At 35.1% G+C, this 19,944-nt stretch overlaps 1 protein-coding gene across 1 annotated transcript in view; it reads right to left on the reverse strand.

The window, feature by feature from the left end:
- The window catches only part of LOC124369992 (Krueppel-like factor 5), a 147,910-nt gene that overhangs the window by 22,069 nt on the left and 105,897 nt on the right, over nucleotides 1–19,944 (reverse strand). The window contains exon 2 of the mRNA XM_046828250.1: nucleotides 5,637–5,687. Within this exon, the coding sequence (XP_046684206.1) occupies nucleotides 5,637–5,687 (51 nt within the window). The remainder of the gene's footprint in view (nucleotides 1–5,636; nucleotides 5,688–19,944) is intronic.

A 19,944-nucleotide genomic window follows, 5' to 3' on the forward strand; every position in this document is an offset into this window, starting at 1 on the left:
AAAAAGGAATGACTGGATTTCACAATTACGGGGACCAAAATGTAAAACCACACCTAAATACATTTTAATTGTAATTGTTTGCATTTTTGTCTTCGACCCACTGCAAACCTGTGTGAATATTTCAACAGTGGTGCTCAGAGATAGTCGCGAAAGTGCTTTCGACCTGTTGCGACAGGTCTGTCAGAAATAACAAACCTTAAACAGTGGAATTCCCCTGAACGCCAGTCATAAATCCTGGAAAGGAATGGGCTTAACGAGCAACCATCATAACACATAGGCTAACCTCTGCACAGTCATTCTAATAAAATCTTCTAATACGACGGTAAACAAATTGTAATGCCCACAGTAAAACAAGTTGTAGCAATATAAGTATAAGAGAGTCACGTTATGAAAAAGAGAAAGGCAGAGACTAGTTGTTCACAGCCAAAATTATCTTTTTGCCACCGATTTACTTCTACAGGGTGCGTTCAAAGATTTGGAATGCTCTTCGTGATCATTGAAATACAGGGTTATAACAAACAAAAATGGTTTTGATAGTAAAATTACTCAAGACGAAACATATCTTAATATTGGAAATACTACTAAAATTATTCAATTATTTAATCCCTATTTATAATAAAAGATGCAACTTAATAGGTATCCTTCCACATACTCTTAGACCTGCTGTCTTCTGGATATCTTTTCCATCTTATTGCAGCTGGCCTTTTAGGACCTTTGTGCTGCTTCCGGATTGAGAGGTTACTCAGGATTGGTAAGGGTGGAGAAGTGAGGCCACATAATTTCGAACCTTCGTGCGTGTTACATACACCATGATGAGGGATAGCGGGTACTATCTTTTAGTCCTGTCACCTTAGAAAAGAGTAGACTAGGTAAGCTCTATTCCAGCCTCTTCCCGGAAGCAGGACACGTCCCCATATTTAGGCTTTAAAATCTTTAACAAAGGGATCACTACCCATTCAACAGTAATCCTCAACAGTAATCCTCAACAGTAAACAATACCCCTTATCGAACATTTTGTGTCAATATCTGGACATTTTGTGTTGCACAACATTAGCCAATCAAGCATCAGGCATTTAGAGGATTCTTGTTCTTTTGCTGGGCATTGGGAGTAGTGGCAGCTATAAAGCATCCTGAGATCTTCTGCAGACTTGCTGTGACTTTCCGTACACCTTAAACGTGAAAGTTGTTCAGTTTTGTATGGGCCTTAACCTGAAGTAGTGGAAGTCCACCCCTCATACCATTTGAAGTTTTTGGTTATAGGCATTTTTATATTTACAAAAAAGTAAACTTTACAATAGTAGTTTACGGATGACAACTTTGAAATAACAGTCAGACATGGTATCATTTGAAAGCTCGTGTCATGGAAGTATTGAGAAACAAAATTACTCGTAAATACGAGTAATTTTGTTTCAAAATTGGTCTAGGTTCGTGTCACAGGAGTGGTAATAAAAAATAAAAAAACCTAGTCCCTATTTTTAGAGAACAATCATAATAAAAATATCTGTTCATTTATTTTGGATAAAGATGATAAATATGATAACTGCAATTATGCGCTAGATAATTTTGAATTTTATTTTATAACCAAGCACGATTGCTCTTAAGGGGCTTGCTTAACTCAAAAATCAATTTTATCTTACATAAATCTGTATGACCGGTTATAATATATGATAGTGGAATTAGTTATACAAATTATCCCCAAATATTCAATACGATTGTATATAAAACTTTATCTTACCTTTTCTCTGAAAATTTTCAAGCTCGGGCTTTAAAATGATCACAATCGTTTAGTAGGCTAGAGGCTTATTTGTGGTGGTGTATTAGGGTACTAAAAATAAATTAAATGAAGAAATAAGAAGTTTCTTTAAATATGAAGGTATATAAAAAATAATATTTTTGGTGTTTTAAACACAAACTCTTTACAGAAAAATGTTTTTTTGGAGGGTGCAAAATCTGAATGGGTAAATGAAGCTTGCTGCTAAACTAAAACCCTGTTCAAAACCTTTTACGCGTAGTGGTTTCTGAGAAAAGGTACATGAGAGTAGCCTAGATTAACATGGGCGATTCAGGAAGGTCCACAACCCCCTTAACAGTGCTAGAATTGATCACAAACTCTGCCCACGATAGTCTCCATCTTCTGACAGAACCAGCCACAGCCGCTCGCGTACCAACAAGTCCCGCTGCGTCGACCTACGAGTGTACAATGCCTTATCAATCACGCTTGTTTCTGCCCAATTCAAATGTTGCTGAACTTTTGAACTTTGAAAATGTCAAGAAATACTAATTAGGTGGCAGGCGCTGTGATATATCATGTCAGTGTGGAATTTACTGTGTCGTCAGGCCGCACGCGCAGAGCTTCGTCAAGCTGTTCAACACAGAAGGGCGCGTCGGCGCGTGCGTGTGCGTGTTTGCGCTTCTGGAGCGGGGTCAGCCTTCCGGGGGGGGGGGGAGCATACTAGTGATGGGATAAGCCATCTGATATTTCAATTGCAACTTATCAGAAAGCAGTCCCAGCAAGTAATTTCCGATTTCTGATCTCTTATCAGAATTGTTTTGCTCTTTAGAAATAATCGGGAAAATTATTTTGATTTTGAAGTCAATTAATTGGAAAACTACCAATTGAATTTCACTCAATTTACGGAATTATAAAAATATCAACTAAATCTATTAACTCAATCTTTAAACCTGATTTGTGGGTTCTTAAAGCGATAATAATTATTTCTTCAAGAGTCCCAAACGTTCATCATTTTCAGTTATATATTTTTATATTTAACGTGTATCATTGCATACATACACGTGAATTTAATTAAATAATATTAACTCGTGAAGACCTTGATTTTGACCGATCCGTGTAGGGAACTGATCCTAGTTCATATTGAGACTTTTACTTTGTCTTGTCTGTGAATTTCGTGATCGAACTAATGGCAGTTACCTACACTAATCAGCTAAAGTATTCAATGCCTTCGCGGGCAAGGCGTACCATAGCGAGGGCTTCACACCGATCTCAAGGTCCGCGAAGACCTTAATTTTGGCCGATCCCTGATGGATTCGTTGTGAAATCCATACTTTGCTTTATCCGTGAATTTCTTATTTTGAAAGTTTTTTTATGCACCTGAATTTAGCTCGGTATGGAGCCCAACCGTTGGCCGATGCCTTATGCCTGTCCGAGCTCGGGGTCACGCCCTCACTCCGACCCCCGACGAGATGTCTGCTTGTCCTCTGATGTCTTGTGGGCTCGAGAAAGCGTGATCAGATGGTTTGTGGAGCCTGAGCGGAAATGCAACGTCTGCCCTTGTTAGGAAACTTGGCACATTCCAGGCTAGTGGAAAGTTCTGTGTGCTGTGTCACCCAGCTGTCCGAGCCGCGAGAACAGGAGCTTTTCCATCTTGGTGACAATATAAACCTGGCTGTCACTATAAATAGCCTAGAGATCAATAATTCTGAAAACTACTAAGCTTATAAATATACTAAATATACTTATCTAGAAACTGACCTATTCCAGAGAGCTTAACGCCATAGTTTCGATTTACCTGAACTAAAATCGTAACCATACTATAAAAGGCGTCTTTCTGTTCATGAAATGTTAATAAATATTTTAAATTTAATTGATTGTATCTATGTTGTACCTGGAAGGATATTTACAATAATTTAACAGATTTTCTAGGACTTTAGATATATTTCAATCGAATGATTTCATACCGATTACATAATATTACGGTCGCTCAATTGTGTAAAACTAAATAAAATGAACAACAGTAAATAAGCTATATTTGTTTTAGTCTTACATAACCTAATGTTTCAGAATTTAGCTATAGCCTGACTAGTGATAAGATAACTAATCAAATATATATTTAAAATACACAATCCATTGTAAGCACACTTCCATTGTTTTAAACTGAGAATGAAGTCGTAAAAATGTTTTTCTACATGAAGAGCACTCGTCATGCTGACCCTACTTCACCGTTTTTAGTATTGTGGTAGTATTTTTTTTATTGCGGCTTTATTTTTAGGTATAAAAAACATCGACCTCTTCCTGAAACGTTTGACTAATTTTTAGCTGGTTTGTGTTGTCAAAATTTAGTAAATTAAGTAATTTGTAACAATTCACTCGACACGCTAAATCCTATATACACCACAATTCTACACACAACGTCTTTCCTGATCGTTACCAGAGATATGGACCAGTTTAGGTGCCAATGCATTGTGAGAGACATTTTCCTTACTGATCGGTACCGGAGATCTGTATAAGTTCAGGTGCCAGTGCATTGTGAAAGACATTTTCCTTACTGATCGTTACCAGAGATATGGATCAGTTCAGGTGCCAGTGCATTATGAGAGACATTTTCCTTACTGATCGTTACCAGAGATCTGGATCAGTTTAGGTGCCAGTGCATTGTGAGAGACATTTTCCTTACTGATTGGTACCGGAGATCTGTATCAGTTCAGGTGCTAGTCCATTGTGAGAGACATTTTCATTACTGATCGTTACCAGAGATATGGATCAGTTCAGGTGCCAGTGCATTGTGAGAGACATTTTCATTACTGATCGTTACCAGAGATATGGATCAGTTCAGGTGCTAGTCCATTGTGAGAGACATTTTCATTACTGATCGTTACCAGAGATATGGATCAGTTCAGGTGCCAGTGCATTGTGAGAGACACTTTCCTTACTGATTGGTACCGGAGATCTGTATCAGTTCAGGTGCTAGTCCATTGTGAGAGACATTTTCATTACTGATCGTTACCAGAGATATGGATCAGTTCAGGTGCCAGTGCATTGTGAGAGACATTTTCCTTACTGATCGGTACCAGAGATCTGGATCAGTTCAGGTGCCAGTGCATTGTGAGAGACATTTTCCTTACTGGTCGGTACTGGAGATCAAGATCAGTTCAAGTATTAGCCATTGACGGACATTATCCTTGCTGGTCGTTTATGCAGATCTAGATCTCTTCGGGTGCCAACAAATTGAGAGATACCGTCCTTGCTGACCGTTAGTGGAGATCTAGACCAGTCCAGGTTCCAGTGCACTATGAGACTTCGTCCTTGCTCATCATTACTGGAGATCTGGCTCGGTTTAGTGCCAGTCATTGACGAACATTTACCTTGATGCTCGTTAATGCAGATATATCCGTTCGATTTCTCGCGCATTACGATACATTGTCCTTGTTGATCGTTACTGCAGACCTACATCCAGTCAGACACCAGCGCATTATGAGACAGTGTCACAGCTTATCGTTACTGCAGACCTACTAATGTCAAAAGAGTTTGATAAATAATATAAAGTACAACCTGTTCTCCTTTGAGGAGTGAAGCTCGCAGATCGCACGGCAACCGGTCGCTCCGGCCAGTCCAACTGGTTTTTACACAACGTTATTCAACAAGCAGTTCTCATTACAAGTTTTTCCATCAAAATCGAGCGTAAATCTAGAGAAAGCCTTTTAAGGTCGTCTGGACAATAGGATGATTTCAGGTCCAATGTAATACGACCTCTAATAATCTTCAACCCAGAATGAGTCGCGGTCGTTGTTAAACATAGAAAGTTTTACAATTATAAAAAGGTTACATTACATCTGCTCGCCATTGTGTGTTAAATTGTGTGTGAAAGAAAGATGTACTTCATAAAAATGAGTGAACTTACATTGGTTCGGTCCGACTCCAGGGGAAATGCTATGAATAGGCCCGAGTCGCCCTGGAACAAGTAACATAACATTGTAACATTGGTAACATTGTGTAACTACACAATTATACACACATTGTAATACATCTCACATGAAAACTTTAGACAAATATTCACAATAATCTAAATACTCTTTTTGGTCCTGAAAAATAGGGTTAATATCCTGATAGTATGTGGCTTGTTTGAAGTAATAATTTTTTTCTTAGCTTCCTAAGAAACACATAACCGCAATCATCATCAAATTTTACCCACTAATTTTACAAAATATTATTTCTATTTTATCGCATTGATAATGTGTTAACAATTTTAATTTTTTCGCCAATACTTTTATTTCAGACATTATAACAATAGTTAGTGCTAGTGATAAATGAAATCATTGTTTTTATTATTTATCACCACTTAAAATCTAGTGTCTCCCACTTTTATACAACGGTAGTGTATATAATATGCAATCAATAACTTTTAAATTTTTTAATGGTTTAACTCTCAAGCAATTCAATATTCTAACCCAAAATATGATGATGAACATTAAATTACGGTTATCCACTCAGTCAATCTACTTATACTTCTCTAAAGTAAAACCTGCGTACTCATTAAGTAACAAGTTTTATGATAACTATTACAGGAATGCATTTAAATCAAGCTCTTGAACACTTACTTATCTATTCCAAGTTTGAATAAGGCGTGTTTTTGTCCCTCCTAAATCTTTCAAATACTTACTAAAATAGATTGGATTGAAAATAGTTTAAATATGAATTTGTTTTAAACTATCTTGAATCTTTTCATAACTATATTTTACGAAAAAAGTGGAAAACCCCCTTTACAGGTTGTTCTGATCAGAACGTTACATTTATAAACGCACTTTTTTCTTAAATAATGTTATTATATTAAATGTCATATTTTTGGAAAGGTACTCCAAATACCTTTTTGATATTGTGATTCAAGAATATTTTAAAATAATGTTGATATAGTGTAACAACTTTCTTGGTGTAAAATTATAATTATTATAGCATATTACTCTTCTATTCCTAATCAATGTGAAATTTAACAATGAAACTTAAATCATTATATTATATACACATATATATAAACTAATGATCTCAAAAACATTTTTGCACTGCGTTTTCGAAGATTCTACCAATTCTACCGTTCTACCAATTTTACCGTTCTACCAATTCAATACATGTTCATTTTTAAAGTATTGCGACTCTTTTATGTCAGGAGTGGTAACATAGGTATTGACCATGTTCACTACAACACTCGCTTTGCGCTCAACAAAAATTACCGGTTGCCTAAAGTAAACAGATCGATTTTTCGCCACTCTTTCCAGTACTTAGGTCCTAAGTTGTACAACAAGTTACCCTTGATCTTAAAAAATATTATAAATTTTAAAATTTTCTGCAAAGAAGTAATAATTTGGCTTCTTTCAGAACAGGATATTGGTTACCTAACCTCAACAATGTACTAGAAGTTTCTTACCTGTGAGGATATATATATTTTGTTTTCATCAATTATTTCATAATTTTGTTGCAAGAAAAAAAAATTCTTTTTGTTGTTAAAAATGGTTCAAAAAGGCTGTTTTAAACATATGGTTCTACAAGTGATTGTTAAGTTTTGTTAAGTTGTTAAGTTTTTGTTAATCTTGTATTAAGTACTTTATGTATTGTCAAATTTTTCAAATGATAATAAAATACTTATAAACTGTTTTATTTTTCTAACTTTTTAGATTCCATAGATTAAGTAAAAAGTTTTTTTTTTTTATTAAAATACGTGCTTACTAGTAACTGTTGTTTCCACTATTTTTGTACTGTTGTTTTCTTTGTAGGTATTCCTTCCAGGGTTTGTATCTGTTTATTTTGTTAGATTGATTGAAACAAGCAATAATTTTGATCAATTATTTTGTCATGTACAGATATCGCAGATGGCGACTTTGTGTTTTTATTTTGTTTTAAAGTGCTAGACTCATAAGTTTAAATGTTTTTGTAGGTAATGTATTTTTGTTCAAAACTGGTCACACTATTTATAAAAATGACCAGTATATTTCCAAAACAATGAAAGAATTGTAAATGTTTGTTAAAATTGGAAATAAATCATTTATTCATTTAGATTGAAATTCCATTTTTGATAAAAATACACCTGCGCGAGTTAGGTTATGTACGACACCTAAATGTGTTATTGGCTGAGCTTTAGCGAAGCCTGTCAGTCGTGGGGCTGAAAAAATTTATTTTTATCTCTCTGTCAATATGTCTGTCTATTTTTCTACTTATCTGCATGTTTGTTCGCACGATATCTGAAAAACGAACTGAGTTCGATGATAGTGCATGTCACTCTATGGGATTTGGCTGAGCGTTAGCGAACTTTTATACATTGGTCTTTATGATGGCAACGAGAAAATAGCAGAATAAACAAAGTTTTTAAGCAAACTCAATACACCCACAATAGGTTTAAAAATGTGTCATATATCATATATCATGTCATATCCCAAAACATGCAACGTCATTTAATAGTAAATTGTTAACAAACTTGTTATTAAAGTGTTTACACTCTTATTATTCAAGCACTGATATGAAACCCAATTAAATAAGCAAAAATCTAAATTTATCATGTGACAAACTATACTAAGACAGTTTTATATGTACACTTTAAATTTTGCATGAAACTTCATTTCTACAAGCATGAATTACGTGGTGTGTCATTTTCGTGCCAATTTCTTTTTTTGTATGACTCTCTGCCTGGCTACTTATCCGAAAGACATCTGAGGAATAAAATGAGTTATGGATTTGAAATTTTTCAAGCACCTCATTTTAAACAGTGATTACAATAACATGCATCTGTATATACCGGTAATGGCGTGAACTGTATTAATACTATGCTGTTCGAATTAATTGGGACAAATGAAAAAAAAACCAATTTTTTTCCTAAAACATTAGTTTTTAATCATTAGATACCTTATTTAGATTGAACAATCAATACATTAGTATGAAGTATGTCCTCCTTTAGCAGAAATGACCTCACCTACACGTCTTGGCATTGACTCCACTAGTTTAGCACACATGTTCTTGACTTCATCATCGTGAAACCAAACTTGTATAGCACTTGTTATCATTTTTTCTTTTGTAGTGCAATCCATCTTAGCTAAACGTTTCTTGAGAATATGCCATAAGTTCTCAATCGGATTTAGGTCGGGTGAGTTACCAGGCCAATCAAGCACTTTTACTTTGTTTTCCCGCATAAAAGTCTTGACCAATTTTGAATTGTGGCAAGGGGCTAAGTCATGTTGAAATGTTCCATCAAATGTTTCCATAAATGGAACTATCCGACTGCGTAGTATGTCGATGTATTTGGCTGAATTCATCATCCCATTGATGGGAACTAAGCTCCCAGTACCATTTGTGGTAAAAAAAAACCCCAAAACATCTGTTTAGAAGGATGTTTAACAGTCTGTTGGATATGACCTTCTCGCAAAGGTTCACCTTCACTCCGCCTAACAACACTTGATAGATATCCCTGCACAAATAAATGTGATTCATCACTGAAAATAACTTTTTTCCAGTCATCTACAGTCCATGATCGGTATTTCTTAGCCCATACTAAACGTTTTTGCATCATTTTCTTAGTAAGAAATTGTTTTTTCTTCGGTTTTTCTTGCCTTTCGACCAACTTCCAGAAGTCTTTTCCTTACAGTTGAAGTACTCACTTCAATACCAGAATCCAACAAATCCCTTCGAAGGTCTGTGCTTGTCTTTCTTGGATTTATTTTGCTATTTCTTATTAGAATTTTGTCAGTTCTTGGAGTTGTTTTACGTTTGCGCCCACATTTTCCTTTTCTTTTTGGAGACAATGATCCGGAATCTTGATATGTTTTTAAAATTCTGGAAACACTAGATTTTCCCACACCAACTGCTGTAGCTATACCTCTCACAGTCATAGACGTGTGTTCATTAAGAGCAACAACTTTAGCACGCTTCCTAGGTGTTATATCCATCTTTGAAGAAGCACGTAATAAACGGAACACAGTACCACAACCACCGACCGCCACAAAGAAAGGCTCACAACTGAAGGAATGACACTCCAAAACCAGTCAAACAAGTTTTTTACAGTCAAGGTCAACCCAGCACACTACTTCTATGCAGTTATAACCGGTTTGAAGCGGTCTGGGACATCACCAGTTATCACAAACTAACAAAGACCAGAAAAACATGTTTGTCCCAATTAATTCGAACAGCATAGTATAACTAAACATATTTCAAAATTCACCATAACTTGAAGCCCTATGAACTGTATTGATCAGGATATCTACGACATTCCTTTTATATATACAATCTCTTTACATAGTTGATAAATGTTCGATAAAAGAATATACATGAAATAGCGCACACTTAGTTCCTAAAAAATTCATAAAACTGGGAGTACCGATGGCCGAGGAGCCTAAGATGTTGGACTTTGAGTCTGAGTTAGAGATAACACAGGTTCAAGTCCTGTCTGTGACCGTTGCACTTTTTATCACTGCCATCGATCTTGTACTGTATCGACTCTCCCTCTAATCTGTTCGATAAGAGATCCTCGCACAAGCCAGTGGCCCATGAGGACGGGCAGAGTAAGGCTTAAAAGGTGATCGGCTTCTCCCTTAAAAAAACTTATGTCCTTGAAGGCTGTGGATGTCTAATACCACATTGGTGTAATATTAGTACTTTTATTATTAAAATGGAGGTATATAACTGTTATACAAGTGTATCGATTCATACAACAATACAATATTCGCAATAAAATATCAAGAGGAATGACCGCGTTAATGTCTCCGGAGCTCGTAAAGTCAGGAACAGAATCATCAGCTCGCAGACTGCCACGGGTACTGTACATTTTGACATTTATGGGAGTATAAATATAGGTGATCTCTATGTATTAGTTTTTACGGTACACATACTTCTTTTAAGGCTGGAGAGCTAGTGAAATATGTAACCGATGTGCTTTGAGGGTTCATATTAACTTGATTCTGACTTGAAGGAAAGTTGTGATAGCTGGAAACTTGTCTCTTCTCGGGTATCGCCTTAAATACTTACTTGTGGTATATAAGTTATATACCACAGCTCAGATCGGATTCCTGGAAATATAAAAAGAAGGAGAAATCTTTGTACAGTTAGTCGGCAGTTTTGTAATCCTCCACAATCCCATTCACTTTCTTACCATGTGGACAGCTGCAGGTCGTAATAAAATTAAAACAATCAAAGTTTTTGTTGTTAAAGACTTGTACATTTATAGAACATAGTCATTAAATTGTTGTTATTGAACATTATTATCGTACATATGGATATATTGTATTAAATATGCTCAAATACCATTGCATAAAACCACAATTTATAAAAACGAGATTCAATAAACTAAATTCGCCGTTTTTTACACATTACTTTACACACATTACGGTGTTGGTACATACATAGGACACCTCGGTGTGGTGTACTCACTGTATTTAGACGTATGTTTATGGTTTACTATATGAGTATTACTGTGGTAACGTATAATGATAAGTGTATCTCTGTTTCTGGTTTAAACAGGTTATTAAATGTAAGTAAAAACTGTAGGTTTTTGAAGATAGACGTGGAGACGGATAACATAAATTTAAGGTAAAAAAGTCAGTATGATTGTAAAGTGAAAGGTCAAACGGAATATAAAGAGTAGATAGTTTACAGATTTTAACAAATTTTCGTACAATACCGATAGGGCTGTAATCAGAAGGTACATTGATGTTACCAATTGCTGTAAATATAGCAATTATTTGCCTGTAACTAACAGAAAATGTCGGAGACAAATAAAGGTAGCGAGTACGACATTTCCTTTTACAAGCCACATTTTATACATTAAAATACAATATACTTTCAGGATAAGCTAAGAAATAAGAAATAGTTTTAATATTTGGGCATTTCTGGGTGGAGGTCCGCCTTAAATTATAAAATGATAAATGCATTTGTTTTAATACTTGCTTCAAATTTATGTTCAACAAATACTGATCATACAGCAATACTTACAAACGTTTGTATATATTGTATAAATAAGTGTTAAGATTTGTTTAATATTATAGAGTTATTTTTAAAGGTAAAGTGAACTAAAACAGTAGTACAGGGAAAAGAGATTTATTGTATTATTATTATTTTATGTTTTACATTATAACAAATATATTTTTTGTAAGAAATGTCATAGGTTTATTTTTAATTTTATACCGCCTTATGAAAAAGTATAAGAATTATTTTTGTCTGATCGCACATTACATATTGTAATACTAATGATGGAACCTCTAAACAGGCTTAGACTTAGAGGCCCTAAATTTTCTCAAACTGTGTACTACATATATATTGATATTTAATGTAGAATTAGTTATTAACTGAATTTTTATTTACTTTTTTGTCCACAACTATTATAGGATTTGATTCTGTTTTATATTTATATAAATATATATAATCTTAGTCTTGAGGTCAGGTCTGGTTTCTAAGTAATTATTGTTTGTAAAACAAAAGGGTATATGTGAGTAAAGTATTATTATTATTATTTCCGTTTTCCTAAAGATGTATTGTACTGATATTAACAGAAGGTTTGCGGAATTTCACGACAAATTCCACATAATAATAACCTCCATTGCAAAACTAGTTGAATATTAACGGTTTACGCCATTATGGTATTCCACTACTTGTCATAAAAAAATAATCCGAATTAATATTAGCATTTCAATTTATAGCTAATGAAAAACTCTAATATAACTGGTTATAATTTTTTCACCTTCGGTCACCAACGCAAGAACTGGACTGACTTTTATTATTAGAACAGTTGTATATAGCTAGTCTTCCATGTCCACAAACTGTTGAAGATTGCTGACGGATTTATATAAGGAAATGAAGAAATCGTTGGCTGTCTGGGTGGATAATTAAAAACCTGTTGTCGATAAGGTCAATGTAAGCCAGTTTTTCTGCCGTTGGTTAGTCTACGTTACAAAGCTCGCGGTGGTAACTGTAGCAACAACGGTCTTCTTGTTGATACGTGCCTTGATGATGAGGCTAAACAGACTGGTTTACACGTTACTCTCTGAACAAACGTCTTAGTATCTATCCAACTGGGTGTTATATTTATCTTATCTGTTGTCTGTTATGTTATCTATCCAACAGGTTGTACCTTGATGATGAGGCTAAGCAGGCTGGTTTACGCGTTACTCTCTGAACAAACGTCTTAGTATCTCTCCAACTGGGTGTTATTTTTATCTTATCTGTTGTCTGTTATGTTATCTATCCAACAGGTTGTACCTTGATGATGAGGCTTAGCAGGCTGGTTTACGCGTTACTCTCTGAACAAACGTCTTAGTATCTATCCAACTGGGTGTTATTTTTATCTTATCTGTTGTCTGTTATGTTATCTATCCAACAGGTTGTACCTTGATGATGAGGCTAAGCAGGCTGGTTTACGCGTTACTCTCTGAACAAACGTCTTAGTATCTCTCCAACTGGGTGTTATTTTTATCTTATCTGTTGTCTGTTATGTTATCTATCCAACAGGTTGTACCTTGATGATGAGGCTAAGCAGACTGGTTTACGCGTTACTTTCTGAACAAACGTCTTAGTATCTATCCAACAGGTTGTTAACTTTATATCTTTAGGATGATAATCCGGCATGTCTCAATCCTACAGCGACTAAAAACTAAATATTTTACTGAATAAATTATTGTACATAACGTAATTTAGAAATACCATTTAAAATATATTAAGTGGGTAACTCTTTCCTTATAAAACTCTTAACATAATTAACATTTGACAGTTGCATTAAAAGTCCTGCTTTACGTACTATTATAATAACATAGTTCTTTTCTCTGGCACAGATCATTAACCCAAGTACATTGTGAAATGAAATCACAGTAACCAAAACCAGAGCGTTTTGAATTGTGTTTAATTTTTTTATAATGCATGTGTAAAGATTAAACCATTTTATTAAGTTAAATTTATTTAATGACAAAGGTACGTCCGCATCTTTTTCCAGCAATATACTGAAACAAATATAATAATGTTAAATCACATATTGTACAATCGATCAAGAATATATAGAAAATTATCAAAATTTACTTCTGCTAGTATTATAAAAATTATGATTTTTAAGATCTTATCACGAATCTAGTCATTGCATCGGTTGGGTTGGTAACGAGGTTAAATAACACCACGTCTGCGTTAGACACAAAAATTCTTCAAAATGCGACCTCCAAGGAACATCGATTCATGTGAAATCCTTAATCCATGGGAAATAGAAGATGAGAGTTCACACCCCTCAAATTCTATATACTTAACTATAATTACAAAGTATCAGTGATTATACCGTCTGAATGGTCAATATAAGTTAGAAAGTGCAACGGTGTCGAGTAGTGGTCGCGATGCATCGTGTAGGAGTCGACGTGTAGACTGGTATTGGTAGTGGCTGAGTGAGAGGATGGGCGTATTAACAACAAAGCATCAGTGATGATACCGTCTGAATGGTCAATATAAGTTAGAAAGTGCAACGGTGTCGAGTAGTGGTCGCGATGCATCGTGTAGGAGTCGACGTGTAGACTGGTATTGGTAGTGCCTGAGTGAGAGGATGGGCGTATTAACAACAAAGCATCAGTGATGATACCGTCTGAATGGTCAATATAAGTTAGAAAGTGCAACGGTGTCGAGTAGTGGTCGCGATGCATCGTGTAGGAGTCGACGTGTAGACTGGTATTGGTAGTGCCTGAGTGAGAGGATGGGCGTATTAACAACAAAGCATCAGTGATGATACCGTCTGAATGGTCAATATAAGTTAGAAAGTGCAACGGTGTCGAGTAGTGGTCGCGATGCATCGTGTAGGAGTCGACCTTGGCCACCAAGGCCATCCAGTCCGAACCGGCCAGGTAACGGTCGACGGCTCCACCGCCTCACAGTCCTCCGCGGCCAAACTGTATCACTTCCATGCAAATTGTCCAAGTCCTGAGTCCCCAGCCTTATAAAAGAGCCCTCACATTCGCTCGAACGATTGAGGTGTCCTGAATATTTACACCGATGGGCTTTTACTTTACTTTTTCCTTCAGTGCACAACCTTTTTTTGGTCATCAACGCCGTTTGAGAACCGCTTATGCAGATCACGTAAACAACGGTGTCATACCGGTCCTGACACATGATGTCTCCCGAGCCAAATAAAAGGAGATCTTGGAAAAACTGCAGCCAGTCCTGGAGTTTATTGGCTCTTATTTCGCACTAAAACGCTATACGTTCACCCGAGTTTATTTAAATTGACTCCAATAAAGATTCAGTGTTTCGAAATTGCCACTATTGACCTTGGAATACTCGAGTTAACACCTCGTTTAAATATATGTATCTCGTAAATCACCTTGCCAATGTACGAGTAAATCTACTCCAATAGTGCTTTTATTCTGATACAGCTTTGACTCTGTGGATAACATTAATAGAAACTGTTTTATATTGAATTGTGATTTTTATGGACTGTGATACGAAGTGCTATAGCAGCACTCAATATTTATAAATAAACATATATAACGGATTGTACACTTGGTCATAGTGTTGCTAATGCAATTATCTATATATGTAGATTTATAATACTAAGTATTACATGTTCGGAAATAAATCTATAAATAAATAATAAATAAGTTTAATCAATTTTAATTTGGTATTATGTTTTATAATAAAGTGAATTTCTCCTCTTATTGTGTCTAAAATACTAAAGAAGAGGTCAATAACAGTGACTAATATTTCTTAAGTTTAAAGTTCACATACATGTGATCACAACTAAGTTTTGTAAAATTTAGAAACTTAAACAGCCAGACTCACAAATCATGGTGATCTGGACATTTTAAAGGCAGTATAAAATAAAAAGCTATAATTATTTCTATTTTCCTATGCTGGTATATGGGTTACTTGGATTTTTCGCAGTCACCAATACAAATGAATTTACTAGATATGAAGAAATATAATTTACAAAATAATTGGATAAATACTGTTTTGGTAAATTAATTTGACACCGGGTGAACATTAGCATTTAGCGTTTATACGAGATTTACCATTTATTGGACACTAATTGTTCCGCTTATACTTTTCACAACTTACCATTTGGTGTAATTCGATTATTCCAAACAAAAATTAAATCCGAAATACTATAAAATTTTGGATTTATCGATGTGTATTCAGACACTATGAGTTATTTTACATACTATTTTTTATACCTTATTCCAATTTCAATGTATTCATTTTCGATTTATTCATTTACCTTCGGTCACCATTTTTGATCAATCTTTATTTTTGCCTATAAATAAATTATACAATATTAATCAATAGAATGTATTTCATACATTAGTTTATTTATCATCAGTGAGCATGGTATGAAAAATCAATATAAAATATAAATAAATACCACGTGAAATTTATAAATAATCGCAATAAAAATTTTGGACAAAATTATAATTTTGACCAACATCAAAGATTATACAATATTTTAATATGAGGATTCCGGTTAATCAACAATCCAGAAACTCAAGATGCCTTTTGTGATCGCAGGCCATACTGAATGATATGCGTTTCATATATGAGTATGTGCTTCCAATTAAGAGAAGTCAATATAACTCTTTTATGTGAATGCGGGTTCTGAGGTATTGGTGCTCAAAATATTCAGAAAAGGTGATTTACCAGTCGGTCCGGTTATCTGTTGGATATCAAAAACTGTCAGCCATCTTTACCTTCAGAGGACTTCGAATTAGTAGGTATAAAATATGCTGCAACTTTCCAGCAGTTTTTTGCCACGTTTTGCAGACTTTCCTCCTCGAGGGTCCAGTTCGTCATGTGATCTGCCCCATGCCCCATGCCGCATGCCTCTCAGGGCACTCCACACTCCAGCTCTGTTCGTTGCCCAACTCCAAATGCCACTCCACCTTTGTTATGTCTTGCTAGTTACACACTTTCCATCCATATTGCGATGTTACACTGAATTAGTGGTACGCGCAAATGAGCTTATTTGCGTGTAAAGGTGGCTTCCCTCAGGAGCGGGTCTGGTTACCGTAACATTGTTTTGTTCCGTACAACACGTAGCATTTAACTTTCACGAAATGCGAGGTAAATGCGGGACCAGCTGAGGGTAATGGCTGCAAAGTAATTGCCTTCAAGAACGGCCCAGTTGTCGTAAGGATCTGCCAGTCACCATGCAGATTTACCCAGCATCCATAAAATATGTACATATCGCTGCCTGGACCATTCGTATATCGTATCCATTCAACGAAATCAGCCCATCTTCATAGGTTTGGTAATGGTGTTTCTGATGAGTAGGATATTTTATTTAATGGTGTCGGCCTCCTAATGGCCAGATTACACGATGATGACTGTCTCAAGCTTTTGGCTTGTGCCATATTTTTTATTTCTTTATTATTTTTACTTTTTAATATATCTCACTCATGTCAGTGTATTGTTGTAGTCTTAAATTATTATAAAATCTCAGACTGTTATTGTATAGTTGTTACATTTATATTTATAACACCGTCTTGTTTTCAGTTGTATATCACTGTACACCATTATTGTATAACATTTTTTCAATCAATGTTATATTATTGTTAATCGTTATATTTGTACAATATTGCAATACTGGTTACTTTTGTTCATTATAGTCGGGTTTATGCAGTTGTTATTAGTTTGCTGAACTTGGTTTTTAGTATTTTACTGTAATTAGGCTATGCAACCTTACGCTCGCATTTTTGTTAGTTTATAATGACTCTATTTTAACTATTTTTTTCATTAATTTAATCTTTTTATGCTCTTTTTTATTACAGTACTTGCATTCTTGTTGTATTGTGAATGCGATAATTGTTGCTACAGAAAGAATAAATAAATATAAAATATCTAATACCATTTTCAGAACGCCGATCACTTATTATAATACATACTGCTCTGACTAGCTTGGGTTTCAAAGCCAAAATTACTAAAACACGATTTAGCCCGTACTTTTATAAATACGTAAAATGGAAATAGTAATGTCTCAACTATGATACTTCACAGTGCAAAAGTCAAGATTGTTTTGGATTCTATAAAAAAAATTAATTTCGAGTTCAATATTCCACAATACAAACATTATTTGTAATTGATAATAATGAACAAAAATAATCCATATTGTAATTATTTTTAAGGAAACAGGTTTTTTTCTGGATATTAACCATCGTAGCAATGTGTTACTCATTTTTTATTTCACTTAACGATAGCAAATGTCCGGAAAATCCTATTTCCTTCACAACTCTTCCATTGTAAAAAATAAATTTCAAACAAAGAACGTATTTTTTTATTATTATTATTTTTTTATGCCTTTTTCTGTCAGTCCTCATGGGCCACTGGCCTGTGCGAGGATCTTATCAAACAGAATAAGGGGGAGGGGAGTCGATACAGTACAAGGTCGATGGTACTGATAAAAAGTCCAAAGGTCACAGACGCTATCTCTAACTCAGAATCAAAGTCCAACGTCTTAGACCACTCGGCCATCGGCACTCCCACAATGTAATTATGGTAACTATAAATAAGTATTTATATAATTAAGTATGTTTCGACAGGCGTGCTATTGTATGGTTTTCAGTGGCCATTAAAATAAAACAAAAACAAAAGTTAGGATATAAATTAATGTTTTACTTAAAAAAAAAAAAAAAAAAACAAAGATCAAGAAATCTAATACTTAAAGAAAACGAAAGGAGTGTGAAAAGTGTGCAACAGAAAGTAAGTTCGCAACAATAGATTTTATTAATGTGCAACTGACACTCCTTACTGACCATTTTCGTGTGTTGAGCCTGTCCTCTGCTCATAAATCACTGCAGAATGCGGTCGTAAAACCTAATGACTGGATATAAAACGTTATGTTCGTCCTGGATAGTTTCAAAGGCAATTGATTCTTGGCTGAAACGCATTTGGATAGAAAGACAAATTTTAACATTTATAAAATTCTCCTTTAATGGATATAAAAATCTTCTTTAATGGATAAAATCAACCGAAACGCGACTGGAAAGTAAGCAAAGACAATAGTAATCGTGAAATCCAACTCTTCTACATTTATTACTTTTAACTCCGCAATGTATTTTTTATAATTTAAGTAGGCTTGTAGTGATCTAGTTGAAGTAATAGTCAAATACTAAAAAGGATGACAGGATTTCGAATATTTTCCATCGGTAAATGTAACAAAAATACAGCACAACGTTTCAGCGATTGGATTCTATCCTCTTCTTAGTTTAGTTTTAATATACCTGGACATGTAACACATTGGTGGAGGGAAGGTTTGATTCAATTCGGACTTTGGCTTTAGCTTCATTTCACCTTCAGCTAAGTGCAGCGTCTGAGAAGAATTCTACATTCGGAGGACGGAATTCACTTTCACGATTTATCCGCCTAATGACAGTGTTTTCTAAACCATTTTCAATATTATCTTTTAGATGTAAATCCTTGCCAAAACTACTACTTCATACGTCGGAATTTAATAAAAAAAGCGACCAAATCTCCTAAACCTGACCAAACGTAGTCATTACTTCGTGACAAGTTCCATCAAGTTAAAAAAATCATAAACTCGGTTGCACAAAGACAGTAATTAAAATGAAATTCAAACAGGGGAAAAGGTAATTAAATTAAAGTAAGGAACCCATAATGTAAAAAGGATCGAATGGTACAGATAATAATAGAACCTTAGTAGATGAAACTAAAGGCTCCCTAAAAGGTAAGCAAAGCGAATCAATGGCTATGATGAGAAGATTTGATTCAATGTGAATGTTGAATTTAGCTCCAGCTCACCTTCCTATTAAGTGCAGCATTTGAAATCTGACGCGGTCTCAAACTTGACTCCTGAAATCTAGAGTCATGTTCGTCTAGAGAGATCCAAAAAATAGTAGGCGACGAAGAAGATCAACGAACTCTTTGCATCGTTTCTGCATTCAGGTAAACTCAACATTTCCATTGAATCAACGCTTTCCACCATATCTGCGGTACGTGTAGAAGACTCGGTTGCTCCACCGTGCTTTGGGATCGTGTCAGTTAACGTTATTGTACGCTCAGTTGTGCACCTGATGAGACAATAAGAACACCTCTTCACCTAGATTGCACTACATGTTATAGTCTAGGCGACTCCGATGTCGAAGCAACGCAAAGCGTTCATTGAGCTTCTTCGTCGCCGACTATTTTTGGGATCTCTCTAGACGAACATCAAAGTCAAAGTCAAAATTTCAGGAGTCAAGTCTGAGACCGCGTCAGATTTCAAATGCTGC

The sequence above is a fragment of the Homalodisca vitripennis genome, chromosome X (genome assembly GCF_021130785.1).
Source record: "Homalodisca vitripennis isolate AUS2020 chromosome X, UT_GWSS_2.1, whole genome shotgun sequence".
NCBI classification, from domain to species: domain Eukaryota; kingdom Metazoa; phylum Arthropoda; class Insecta; order Hemiptera; family Cicadellidae; genus Homalodisca; species Homalodisca vitripennis.